This window comes from Myxine glutinosa, chromosome 8, assembly GCF_964187855.1.
Source record: "Myxine glutinosa chromosome 8, kmMyxGlut1.1, whole genome shotgun sequence".
NCBI lineage: Eukaryota > Metazoa > Chordata > Myxini > Myxiniformes > Myxinidae > Myxine > Myxine glutinosa.
In genome coordinates this window covers 52,024,787-52,038,752 of record NC_136268.1, presented here as the reverse complement: position 1 = coordinate 52,038,752, position 13,966 = coordinate 52,024,787, and the positions used below count along the sequence as shown (strand labels likewise).

The window sequence follows — 13,966 nt, the reverse complement described above, 5'->3', positions numbered from 1 at the left end:
ACAAGTACAATGCTTGATCTGATCAGTTTGAATTTTTTCTCAGCAACTGTTGGTCTGATGGACACGAAATTTTCACCATAGGAGTTCCTCCTGTAGAATATTTTAGATAATTATGACGTCATGTCATGTGGTACAGGCGCCATCTTGGAAAAAACTAAAAACGTTGCACCTCGATATCTCCAAAACCACTCCATGGAAAAATTGAAACATGGCTTCTTGTAAAGAACTCCATATGGGGAATAGGTGTTGTTAACGATGACGTCATTGGTGCCATAATTATTATGTCATAATTCGACAAGGACAACGCTCAGTCTGATCAGTTTGTAATTGAAAGAGCGTGATCTATGCACCAATTATATTAGAGAATATAAATTTATGATGTCATCGCTCACGTGGTCTGGCAGCACTATTGGATCAAAGAAAAAAAAAACGTTCAAAAACAGAAGAGTTGACTTGCACCAAGTTGACTGCACATGGCAAGTATTCCATGAATACCATTTTAGTTTTAAAATGAAATTTGTTTGCATTCCTTGTCATTCCTCAATATGTGTAGACGTCAAACTGGAGATGGTTTCGCCTCTGACTTGTAGTTATCAAATCTGTTTGTGACTTTTGTTATCATGCCCATTTTCAGCATGTTAACTCGTATGCAATTTAATTATATACAGACTTGGCATTTAATATGGAATATTTTTTTTGGGGGGGTGAACTTACTTTTCAAGATGACGTAGAACCAAAAGTTCATTGGAATTATGTTGAAATTATTCTAGATTTTGTTAATGTGACCTTTAAAAGAAACAAAAACCACATTTGACATTTCAAAACAAATAAATTGATCCTTGAAAGTGATGTAAACTGATATCGAACTCAATTCACGGACAGTACTGCGTTAAATTTCTGTGCGTTTTCCAGAAGTATCTCTATTTTGCACATTAGCCAAAAAAATTTTCAACAAAAACAAAAGTTAAATTACGACTGGGATTACGGACAGCAAAATTACAGTTCAGTACTTCATGTAACCCCCATGAGCATTCAGGAGAGCACGTACACGTTGAGGCATGCTGTTCACGAGATTTGCCAAGGTTTGGACAGGAATCGCTTGCCATGCAGTGACAATAGCCTGCTGCAATTCACGCACAGAGCTAGGCTGCTGGTCCAAGTGGTCGATTTGACGCGTTAATTCTGCCCACAAGTTCTCTATCGGATTCATATCCGGGGACATGGCAGGCCACTCCATATGCTCTACACCACGGTCAGCAAGAAAGTGTTGGATCATGTGAGCACAATGAGGCCGTGCATTGTCATATTGGAAGACAAAGTTTCCTCAAAAGGCTGCACGAGCAAATGGAAGCAATGTTTCTTCCAGAATGGCCCTGTACTTGAACTGGTTCAGGTTTCCATTCAGAACAACCAGGTCAGTTTTGCCCCCTGCATGAAAAGCAGCCCAAACGGTCACCCCACCACCTCCAGCTTGGACTCTTGGCACTATACAATCTTTGTTGTAGGCTTCATGCACTTGTCTGCGCACTCGGACGCGGCCATCTTGACGATAGACCAGAAATCTAGACTGATCACTGAAGATCACGTGATTCCAGTGTCCTGGCTGCCATTGACGGTGCTCTCTGGCCCACTGCAATCGGCGCTGGCGGTGTTGTCTGGTCAGGCGTGGCTTTCTCAGGGGACGCCTGGCACGATAGCCTGCTTGAACCAGTCGTTGGTTGACTAGCCTTCTGGATACAGGCACATTTGTCAGTTGCTGCCACTCAGCCCTAAGCCGATTAGCTGACTTGGTACGGCCATTGCGGACTAACCGGTGCAGCTGGCGATCATCCCTCCTTGTGCTTCTGCGGGGACGTCCTGGCCTCGGTATTGGAGTAGGGACACCCCTCTGAGCATTTCGTTTCAGGATCTTTGACACCTGACCTTGAGTGATGCCATACTGCCGAGCAATAGCACGCTGTTTCCTGCCGTAATTTCGTAAAGCCACCACTCCATGACAAACAGCATTGTCAAGTTGACGGACCATCTCCAGAGGAAGCGGCAATAACTTTTGGAGATGTGCAGCAGTTGTTTTCCACTAATACAGAACGCAACAACCCTTGTATACCCGACTGTGAAGCCAATCATCAAATGCACCTGTCCGTACATTTTGCCACGGCACCTGTGATATAATCCTGTTGTTGACTTCTTGCTGCGACAGACAATCAGTGACATGGTTCTTTTAACAAATAAATCACCGAAGTGTAAAAGAAACTCACCAGATTAATATACTGAGTTAAGAAAGTAAACCCAAGTCAAGAAAAAAAAAAAAATTCCATATTAAATGCCAAGTCTGTATTTCAATGTACTATGTCTTCTTCTATGTCTGAGTGTTTATGATCGGTTGAATAAAACCATTTACTACTGCTACTACTAAAGCCAAAGAAATGATCTCACCTCGTTTATATGAATCTGGAAGCAGAACTAAGATGTTCGTTGTGGTCGAATTTTGAGCCGTGCTTTCTTGAATTTGTGAGAGAAAAATAATTCCAAATCTCTGAAATTTCACGCTTTTGTAATTTTGAAAAAGTTTTTTTCTTGTACTTTTGCGTTGTGTTTGTAATTGACCTTGACTGTCATTAGAATCTTGAAATTTATTTCGCAAAATTTTTCTGTTTTATTAATAGTGTGGCCATTTCTGTGATTGCCTGGCCACATCCATGGCCAGGAAAACAAGCGTTACGCCTAACAAGTGTTACGCCTACTTCGCTTATTTTTCCAAGATATTCCGCCCACCCTTGAGGTTTAGGGAGCTGGGGGTTTGGAATTTTAAAGTTTGGGGAGTATGGGGGACTGGTGAGTGGTGAGTGAGGTGGTTCGGTGAGTTCACTTGGTATGGGCGTTTGGTGAATATGGAGAGTTGGCGATTAGGGAGGTGTGGGTCATGCGGGGGTTATGGGGAGTTGGTGGTTTGGTGAGTATGGGGAATGCAGGGGGGAGGTGGGTCGGTGAGTATGGAGTTGGTTTATAGAGCTTTGGGGGTTCAGGGTGTGGAGTGTTTGGGGGATTGGTGAATAATATGGTTTGGTGAGTATGGAATACGGCCTTTGTGTGGGAGGTAGGTTAATATGGAGAGTTGGTGAGTCGAGAGATATGGCGAGTTGGTGGTTTGGTGAGTATGGGGGTGGGGGTAGTTGGTGAGTAGAGCAGTTTGAGAGTTTGGGGTATTGGCAAGTTTTGGAGTAGGAATTAGGGAGTTCAGATGGCTTTTATTCCATTTCTCATTCATCACACACAGACAATAACTGTGTAACCAATGCAGCACAAAGGTCAGAAACCTTGCACTTTTGACTGTTCGTAATTGTAGAGAAGACATGAAAATGATTTAAACCTTTTCAATTTTTCTAAGCGTAAGTATTCTAAAATAATTAAAAGTATCAGATGCATAGGGCTACCGAAGCAGTTTCCTAGGCTACAGGGCACAATCCTGGACGGGTCGCCACTGCGACGCAGGACACTTGAAGCATCGATTAATGGAATGGAAATTAATACGATGAGATTGTGAACAACATTCGAAGCAATCGTGTCTCCGATCCCTGTACAAGTTAGAAATATGGTAAGAATGATTTCCTTACCACTCAGTGTTATGCAAAAATGTTGCATAGAAAACAAAAAATGTACATTGAGCTAAAATTGTCTATATTTACAAATACACACACATATACAATCACTTTCCAAATCCATTTCCAGCTCAAGTGGGAGATAAAGGCAATTCAGGTCTGACGAGTTAAATATCTTGCAACAATATCCCGACAGCCACGGCAGTGGAGCAGTAGCGGAACGTGACCTTTCATTTAAACATAAATAAAGCAAATGTACATACATAATACATACAAGTTTGATAAAGCTTTTACATTATACAATGTGCATTAGAAGCATTAGCAAATCTTTTAAAAACAACAAAAAAACCCAACACATTATATGGTAAACTGAAGCCATTAAAGGCAGAATTTAAATCTAAAGTTTAGGAGAAAGGTGCACATTTTAAAATATTAATTTTATTCAATGACAATATAATTGATAGTCAACTACAAATGAGTAAGACAAGATGACAATCAAATGCGAGTAGTTTGCAAATACAAAGACAATTCGGTCAACAGGTCAAGACTTGTGCCACAACTATGACACGACAAGCCTTGTGCCACCACCTTGGCTTGAAAATAAGCCTTGTGCCATCACCTTGGCTTGAAAACAAGACTTGTGCCACCACCTTGGCTTGAAAACAAGACTTGTGCCACCACCTTGGCTTGAAAACAAGACTTGTGCCACCACCTTGGCTTGAAAACAAGACGTGTGCCACCACCTTGGCTTGAAAACAAGACTTGTGCCACCACCTTGGCATGACACAAGACTTGTGCCACCACCTTGGCATGACACAAGACTACTTGTGCCACCACCTTAGCTTGAAAACAAGACTTGTGCCACCACCTTAGCTTGAAAACAAGACTTGTGCCACCACCTTGGCTTGAAAACAAGACTTGTGCCACCACCTTGGCTTGAAAACAAGACTTGTGCTACCACCTTGAGATGACACAAGACTTGTGCCACCACCTTGAGATGACACAAGACTTGTGCCACCACCTTGAGATGACACAAGACTTGTGCCACCACCTTGGCTTGAAAAGAAGACTTGTGCCACCACCTTGAGATGACACAAGACTTGTGGCACCACCTTGAGATGACACAAGACTTGTGCCACCACCTTGAGATGACACAAGACTTGTGCCACCACCTTGAGATGACACAAGACTTGTGCCACCACCTTGAGATGACACAAGACTTGTGCCACCACCTTGAGATGACACAAGACTTGTGCCACCACCTTGGCTTGAAAACAAGACTTGTGCCACCACCTTGGCTTGAAAACAAGACGTGTGCCACCACCTTGGCTTGAAAACAAGACTTGTGCCACCTCCTTGACATTGCAAAAGCTTCAGAGACAGCAATTACACAAAAAAAACCTGTGGTTGCCGAGACATTCACCTTTGTAACAAAACCCTTTTGCTACAGATGCAATTGCCATCCAATCCTTGGGAGTAGATCTTCAACCTAAGATGGTAGCAAAAAATTTTTTTGCCACAAACCTCAACCGCATCACTTCACTTCATGTTGAGGTGGAAGTAGCAAGGGCAGCATTTTCACTGCGATACTCGGAGTGGGGGAAATGGAGTTCGCCTGCTGATTTCTGGTTCGGTTCCGCCTTAACTAACCACTTGAGGATAGTTCCTATTCCGACCGACGAGTACCAAATATAACCCTGAGAGCGGAATCATTTGGAATTTACATCTGTGAACGCACACATAGCAGACAGATATGCTCAATATTCCCTCCTCCCCCTCCTCCACCCCTCACTATTTAACCTGGAAAAAAAGGGAGGATAACTATGCAAATCCAAGCAAGTCAGAAATGCTACATTCATAGTCATTTTACAATTCATCCCTACTGTTACCAAAAACTTCAAGTTCTTCCTCCCATTCTGGAACGACGCCAGTGGTCAAGCTTTGGTTTTCTTCAGGTCCATCATTTTTCACACGATGTTCAGGTTCCTGCCCAACCACAGGTGTTCCCTCTACCCTGTGGCTTGTTGCTGTCTGATCGTGAGCAGAACCATGCGGTTCGTCCTCATCGTCTCCGCTGCTATGATGATGATCATCCTCATCCTCATCGTCATCGATGGAAATGCCATCACTGTCGTGAAGTCCAGCATGATTGTCGTTCTCTAAACCCATTTGGCAGCCACTCTGTTCTTCTTTTTCTTCTCTTTGAAGGTTATCGGTATCATCTTGAACTTGGTCCCCTTCAGCAGAGCCAAACCCATCCACACAAGTAAACTGCTGCGGATGGTCTGTCGAGACTACTTCACCATCTGAACTCGAAGTATCCCCTGGTGGAAACATGAGCAGAGTCTAAATGAAATGCATCAAAGCACCAGAACTTCCACTCATCTTCCTGAAAGCAACAGGTTTTATATTTTATTTTGTGTTATGCTGTGTCTTTTCCTTTATACATAGATTGAAGGCCATGGAGGAGCTTGCACATGAATCACATACAGAGCAAGGACATTAAGTAGACATCTGTACTTTTACAACGACAAGTCAGATGGGTGGGGAGCTCGAAAACTAGTGGAGTGGTGGGGTAGAGATATCAGTGGGGTATAGAAAAATCAGTGGGTGAGAAGGTGGAGGGTGGAGGGCAGGTGGAAAACTAGTGGAGTGGTGGGGTAGATAAATCAGTTGGGCGAAGATAAATCAGTGGGTGAGAGGAGGGGGGAGGGGGGTAGGTAGAAATATATTTTGGTGGGATGGTGGAAATACTCGTATCTAAGTGAGAATGTGGGGGGGGGGCACCATGGCCGAATCGCCGGCACCATGGCCAAATTCCTGCCCTAACTAGGCGAATGTCAGGCCTGGCCAGGCAGATATTTCTACCTTTAACGCCCACCAAACCATGCTGGCAGACGGGTCTCCCGGTTTAACGTCCATCCGAGGGACGGCATACACATTGATGAATCACCCTGCCTGTGAAACACCAAACTGACAGTTTATAGCTGGGTCGGGATTCAAACTCAGGCCAGACAGCTTGGAGGTGAGTGCGCATACTGACATGCCATCCTGACTGCCCATGTATCTTACCACGCTGTGTTTATTTATTTTATCCTCCTGAAATATATTCCATTGATCTGTACTGTGCACAAATGATCAAATAACCTTTGAACTGTGAAATAAACCGGATTCACGATTCTTAAATTTCTTGGTCATGTATGCAAACCATGACTCTTGAGGAAAGAAACTATTGTTTTCTTACCTTTTCCTTCTTCGTAAAGCAGACTGAGCATCCTCCATCAAACCAAGTCTTTCCTTGAATTAATCAGAGATACTCACAGTCTAAAAGGCCTTTACATAGCTCAATGGAGTACTGCTCTCCACTATAGGCTGGTGCATAACATCACATCATTCCCTTCTGGATTTTGTGGAATCTAAAGCTCTCAACATTATTGGAATCTCCCGTGAAGAAGTCGAAGCACAAGGTATTTTACTCTCATCATAGGCAGGTCGGTGGTCTCTGTTTTCTACGATCTATTCTCCTGTAAGGCTTCCTCTGCTCTCTGTCCTCCGATCCTCCCCACCAACTCCAGAATGCACACGTTTTTCCAGTAACCCTCTTAAGTTAAGCTTCCAAAATCTAGGGTGACTGCCTCCTCAACTCTTTTATTCCTTGCTTCTCCCATCTATAAAATAACCTTTAAGAGGCTGTTCTGTCTCACTCTTCCCTCCAGGACTTCAAACAGGAAATGTACCGCCATCTTTTGTCATCTCCAATTCTGACCCATGATCTTTATTACCCCCATTAACCTTTCCCAACCCAACCATCTTGCTTGCTAGTGTGTTGTGTTTCTTCCCCTCCCCTCTCTACTCTTTTGCTGTTCTTTCATTCCCTCGATGTTTGTCCCACTGTCAGTTCTCAGTCTCCATGGTTTAGCCAAGGAAATCTTCCTGTAAGCATTGGCGCTATAGGCAGACCCACGGCCATATCTACGAGGTACAATTTCTTAACAGTTAAACATTCATAATATGCCGACTTCCATTACTCTGTGATGCCAACTTTTCTTCTCTTGTCCAAGTCACTTGCCTCCGAAGCCATGTAAACTGTTCCATATTTATCTGTTGCCTTCAATTGTCGGCCACCTTTGTTTGCGTCGATTGTTGTTCGTATCGTATGCTCATTGCCGTGTCTTTTGCCTGTTTGGTTAATTTGATCTTGTGTGTCTGCGTTGACTGGTTAAGCATACCCATTCCCTCCAACACACACACACCCATTTGTCGTGCTTCCTCCGATCAACTCTCACCCTCCCAATTTCCATCCTCGCTCTAACTCCTTCCTTATACCCTCTATGAAAAGCCCTCACTCCATGTTTTGATGGTCCATTTGGTTCTTTGTTGGCCGCATGTGTGGCACGTCTGCGTCCTAATAGACTCCTTGCTTACATTTTTCTTTCCTCAGACTTGTCCTTTTTACTTTACCTCAAAACTATTCCTTCCCTCACTCTCTTCTTTATTCTCAAAACGACCATATGAAAAAACAAAAACAAACACACACACACACACACACACACACACACACACACACACACACACACACACACACACACACACACACACACACACACACAAAACACACACACACACACCTCTTTTTCAATTAATGTCTATGCAAAAAATAAATAAACACGAAGAGGCAGTGTGCTGCATGAATTACCAATGGGCTTAGCACGACTTGCAAGTAACACCTCCAGCATTCCGTGACTACGCAGAGCCTGGAGAAGCATCTTTCCTTCCTTGTTGAAGAGGAACAGCAGAGGGATTGAGATATCATCAGTGCTCTTACCATCACCAGCCATCTGAAAAAATGTCGCTGTATCGCCACTGCTTCCTTCCGTATCATCTGTGTAAAGTAAGGGCAGCATAGAAAGACCAGATAAATGCAATCTCACATATCTACCTCAAAAATATGTTTTTGACATCTGCTGCACATAAAAGTGTGGATGAGAAGCTCAACCACAACAGGTAAACTGGCCACAAATGAGCAAGCAGAGACCCGCAAAAGGCAAAACCCAGACAAGTACCGAATTTTTGTACTTTGCTCCATTTTTGAGCACGTATCTTTTAGAATAAGATCATGAAAGTATCAGAGATTAAACTCAGTAAAATTTTCTTTGATTTGCCAAAGGAGAAAATTTGTTCATTCAAAGATACACTTTTTCAGTGTTTGTTATCAAAGAAAATGCACAGGGAAGGGAAAAAAAAGTCTCATATGAACAATAATGAGCAAATGAACAAACAGGACAGTAAAAAAGAAAAAGTAAGATAAAACAAGCGTTACGCCTAGGTCCCCAGTCGGTGAAGTGATGCGAGTTGACAAAGTGGAAGACACAAGGCGGCCATCTTGGATTTTGACGTGGCGACCTAATTTTCAATAGCGTTCTTCCTTATGCGTAGATACACCCACACACCAGATTAGAAGTTAGTAGTTCGTTTATTTTTCAAGATATTTCGCTCACAAGGTTCAGACATATATATGGTGGCGGCCATCTTGGATTTTGACGTGGCGACCCAATTTTCAATAGCGTTTTTCCTTATACCTGGATACACCCACACACCAGATTAGAAGTTGGTAGTTCGTTTATTTTTCAAGATATTCTGCTCACAAGGTTGACATATATGGCGGCGGCCATCTTGGATTTTGATGTGGCGACCCAATTTTCAATAGCATTCTTCCTTATGCGTAGATACACCCACACACCAGATTAGAAGTTGGTACTTCGCTTATTTTTCAAGATATTCCGCTCACAAGGCTCAGACATACATGGCAGCGGCCATCATATATTTTGACGTGGGTTGCACCCACACACTAAATTAGAATTCGGTCCTTCGCTTACGCACGCATGCACGCACGCACGCACGCATGGACGGACGCACAAACCATAGTACCCCTTTCGCTCCGCGGTGCGACGGGGGACAAAAACACGGCAGTGAAAGTCGGAATAAATGCTTTGTCAAATTATTTATTTTCCAAACAGTATCTCACACATTATTTTCCAAGCAGTGGGGTGGGTTCCAGGCATCATTGGAACAGATGCTGTGTGTTTTACTTTTCTGAATAATAGCATCAACAATATAAATAAGGAGGTTACAGGTGGCTGACAATCTTCATCCATTTTTTCCAGATGAGAAAAAAAAATGGAGAGTGGCAGGAAAGCTCAGCTGCGAAAATGCCTTCTGGTTACCTCCACCACCGGAGGTGGATGGGGGTTATGTTTTCACCCGTTTGTCTGTCTGTCTGTCTGTTTGTTTCTCTGTGAACAAGATATCTCAAAAAGTTGTGGACGGATTCGGACAAAATTTGGCAGAGAGGTAGAGTATGTGACAAGGACGAAATTATTAGATTTTAGTGAAGATCGGGATTCGGATCCGGCTACTAGAATTTTGTAAGTGATTCTTCACCATTGGGAGATAAGGCCAAAAACGATACATAGCAGGATATCTCAAAAAGTTATGGGTGGATTTGGAAGAAAATTGGTGGACCGGTTGGGTGTTGACAAGCGATTTGATTTTGGTGAAGATCTGAATATGGATTCGCATACGAGCATTGTTTAATTTTTCAAGTGATTCCACACCATCGAGAGAGATCTGGCGAAAAGCGATATATAACATGATATTAAAAAAGTTATGGACGAGTTATGACTAAACTTGGTGGACAAGTTGGTTACGTGACAAGAAAAAGCCGATTCGATTTTGGTTCAGGTCTGAATCCAGATCCAGCCTATCGGTGGGATACAAAACATAAATTGTTCAACCTGGCGGAGGTATGCGCTCTGCCGAGTGCCGTTCTGGTTTGATGTGGTGTTTCATCACAAATACGGTGTAATTTGACCAACACGTCTGTCGTCTGTTCTGGTGTAGTGCCAGGAAGGTGTACAACATCATGGAACATTCCGTTTTTATGAAGCATGCAATCATACCTGCAATCAAGTCTACAATCACACAAATGTAAAATAACGCCTGGCAAGTTTTGCAAATGACGACAGCTGGATCAGTCTCAAAGAGGTGATAGTTCTCACATCAGGGTGTTTCAGGCTAATGAGAGAAAGATCATAATACTAACAGCACAAACCACAATAATTTTTCATACCCACAACAATGGCTCCAATAGCACCTGCAGCTTGTACATTCCGCGCCTTTTCGGCAAACATGCAACCACCACGTACGATGAATGCCACAGTGCCAGCCATGACAGCCGCGTTGGAGAGAGGAGAGCATGCCACAGCTGGCTCAGCCAGCGCCAACCAGCCTCGAACCTGCACACAAGTCAGGCAGCATGATATAAAACACTGCCGCCCCCCCCCCCCCCCAAGCCCAACCCCTCATTTTTTCAATATCATTAATCTACAAATGTATGCACATACACCGTCCTCCAATTTGGAGAGATCTGTCCCAAACTGGGCTGGCCCGGCGGTTAGTACTACTTGGCCTTTATATGGTGGGGACAGGAGCTGAATGGCTCTTGGGGGCAAGTCTTCACGTTGCTGTGATGAAAGCTCCATCATTTCGTGCATGAAACGGAGTCCAGCAGCTGCATCTGAGGGACCAGCGGCCTGAACACAGTAAACACCACAGAGAAAATTGCTGTAGATTTCATGTTCAAGGTAAAATCGGTTCACAGGCATCAGATAAATGGGCAACAAAGCAAGGAAAAGTATGGAGTATTATCTGGATATACACGTGGGATTTAGTTACCTGAGTTGATGTATGTACAAGCTGCACTCTGCCATCAGGTAGTGGAGCTATTCCAATCCCCATGCGTTTAAGCATATCCACATGTTCAGAGTTAGTAGCCACAAAGTCTCGGGCATGCAGGCTTTGCTCACTCTTAGCCTTGGTAAATTCCACTGTTCCGTCACTGGAAGGCCAACAGCAGAATAATAACAATGATTTTGCTGTTAAGCTAACACAAAAAATTCAGTCACAAATTAAACCAGAACGACACTCCGTAGAGTGCATACCTCCACTAGGCTGAACAGTTTACATTTTGTATCCCACTGATAGGCTGGACATACATTCGGACCTTAACCAAAATGGAACCAGCTTCTTATTATCACCATCCCTGGTGTTTGGCTAGCGGCTAGGGTGCCAGCTTAGGATCCCAGGATCCTGGGTTCGAATCCCGGTCGATCGCTGAATTAACGCCAAGGGGGTTGACTCAGCCTGTCATCCTTCCGAGGTCGGCAAATTGAGTACCAGTTCACTGGTAATTCCCTGTTTGTCGTAAAAGGCGACAAACAGGGTTGGCGGCAGGAAGGGCATCCGGCCATAAAACATTGCTTCAAAAAGGGGACCAACAAAAAACAACAACCACGGTGCCCGAAAAAGGCCAACCCCCGCTTTGCGGGGGAAAATGGCCTCTAAAGGTGGGGGGTTTTTTTTTTTCTTCTTATCACCAACCCAACTCATCCACCAAATTTTGTCATCATCCATCCACAAGGTTTTGAAATATGCTATATATTGTTTTTGGCCCCACCCCTCAATTGTGGATGGAAATATAAAGTGAAACTGGTCCAGATCCTCACCAAAATCGAATTCATTTGTCCTTGTCACACATCCATCCAGTCCACCAAATTTTGTCTGAATCCGTCAATTTTTATATATATTCGTGGCTGCTTGGCTGCATCATTTCCTGGGGGCAGGGCTGTGTCGCTGATGCAATGCCCCCTTGCCAGCTAGCTAGTACTAATTTTCCCGACATCGGAAGGATGACAGGCTCGACCCGTCTGGTGTTAATTCAATGGCGCTACAGGGGCTTGAACTCAAGACCCAAGGATTTTAAGCCAGCCTCCTTGACCGTTAAGCCAACACCATACTAATCCATCAGTAAATTTATGAGATATCGTGTTATTTATCATTTTTGGCCCTATCTCTCAATGGTGAAGAATCACTCAAAAATTATTGTATCCGGATCCGGCTCTTCACCAAATTCTAATAAATTAGTCCTTGTTACACACCCAACCTCTTCACCAAGTTTCCTCCAAATCCATCCATAACTTTTTGAGATATCCTGTTGTCCCAGACAAACAGATAGACAGACAAACAGGTGAAAACATAACCTCCTTCCATCTTCTGTGGCAGAGGTAACTATCCATCGTTCCAAAGTGCTTGCTTTCATCATGCTTTATGTGCAAAAACTCCGTCATCAGCCTTGGTAATTGCACACAAATAAAATGCAGTAAAAGTGGCAGCATAGAATCATGCGAAGCTCACCCTGGGGGACGTGGTGTGGGGCACACTTCATCTACAACATTCTTGAACGGTTGCCTCAGAGTTTGCGCATAGGATGGGTCATCTGGAAACAAAATTCGGGCATTTGGACAAGCTCTGTCCAAGATGGAGATGTCTGATTCTGTGATCTTGCCATCCTGTTGGGCATGTACAAAACCAATCAGTAAGGTGGGAGGAAACCTACCAATCTGAAAGCCTTTACCAGAAACGCAGGGCTCACAGAAGAACAATAACAAGAAAGACGTCATGCAGAGCATGATAATGTACTTGCAAAATCCACCCCACCAAAAAAAAGTTGCCATGTATACGTCAAAATGTCCATTTAATTAAGATATAAAATTGATGATCTAAAATCCGTAATCAAAGCTCCGTTCAATCGGATAGAAGTTGATTATTTTTCAGATGCAAATTGATTTTAGAAGTTTGACCTTGAGTTGACCTTTGACCATTCCACCTCAAAAAAGTTGCTTTCCCAATTTAGTGATGCACTATGCAAATGCTGTTGAACTCACAAGTTAAAAGGATGAATTTGGACAATTTTTCAGATGAAAATTTATGATTTTAGAAATTTTATCCTTGAGTTGACCTTTGACCTTAAAACAGTTGCTTTCTCAATTCAGTGAGGCAATATGCAATTGCTGTTTAATTTTCAAGTCAATCGGACGTAAATCGACGATTTTTCAGATGAAAATTGATTTTAGAAATGTGACCTTGAGTTGACCTTTGACCTTAAAATAGTTGGTTCCCCCAATTTAGCGACTCAATGTGCAAATACTGTTTAGCTTTCAAGTCAATCGGATGAAAAATGACAAATTTTAGAAAGTTGACCTCAGGATGACCTTTGACCTCATAATGAATAGGCTTCTTCTAGTCAGGTTCACAATGTTTTTTCGTTCAAAATCATGGTAGATTAGCAAACCTATACATTTTTGGAAACGTTATTACATGGAAAATCTGAAAATCAATGTTTACATTTGCCAATTCCGACCAATTCGATTCGACCAATTCGACCAATTCCATTCGACCAATTCGACCAATCGCTTCGATCGACCATTCGACCAATTCGATCGATTCGATTCGATTCGATTCATCGAATT

The 13,966-nt window shown here is 43.1% G+C and overlaps 1 protein-coding gene across 3 annotated transcripts in view; it reads right to left on the bottom strand.

Moving 5' to 3' along the window:
• Positions 1 to 3,228: 3,228 nt before the first annotated feature.
• The window catches only part of EDEM3 (ER degradation enhancing alpha-mannosidase like protein 3), a 74,655-nt gene continuing 63,917 nt past the window's right edge, over positions 3,229 to 13,966 (bottom strand). Inside the window, exons 15-21 of one of the 3 annotated variants that reach the window (XR_013624309.1) lie at positions 12,852 to 13,006; positions 11,334 to 11,496; positions 11,003 to 11,191; positions 10,729 to 10,894; positions 8,296 to 8,481; positions 4,725 to 5,923; positions 3,229 to 4,420 (exon numbers count right to left, since the gene is read on the bottom strand). Coding sequence is in view for 2 of the 3 variants with exons in the window: in XM_068124504.2 (XP_067980605.2) it covers positions 5,466 to 5,923; positions 8,296 to 8,481; positions 10,729 to 10,894; positions 11,003 to 11,191; positions 11,334 to 11,496; positions 12,852 to 13,006 (1,317 nt within the window). In the remaining variant the exon portion in view is untranslated. Of the gene's footprint in view, positions 5,924 to 8,295; positions 8,482 to 10,728; positions 10,895 to 11,002; positions 11,192 to 11,333; positions 11,497 to 12,851; positions 13,007 to 13,966 lie in introns of all 3 variants that reach the window. The other 2 variants (XM_068124504.2, XM_068124507.2) reach the window with 2 other exon arrangements.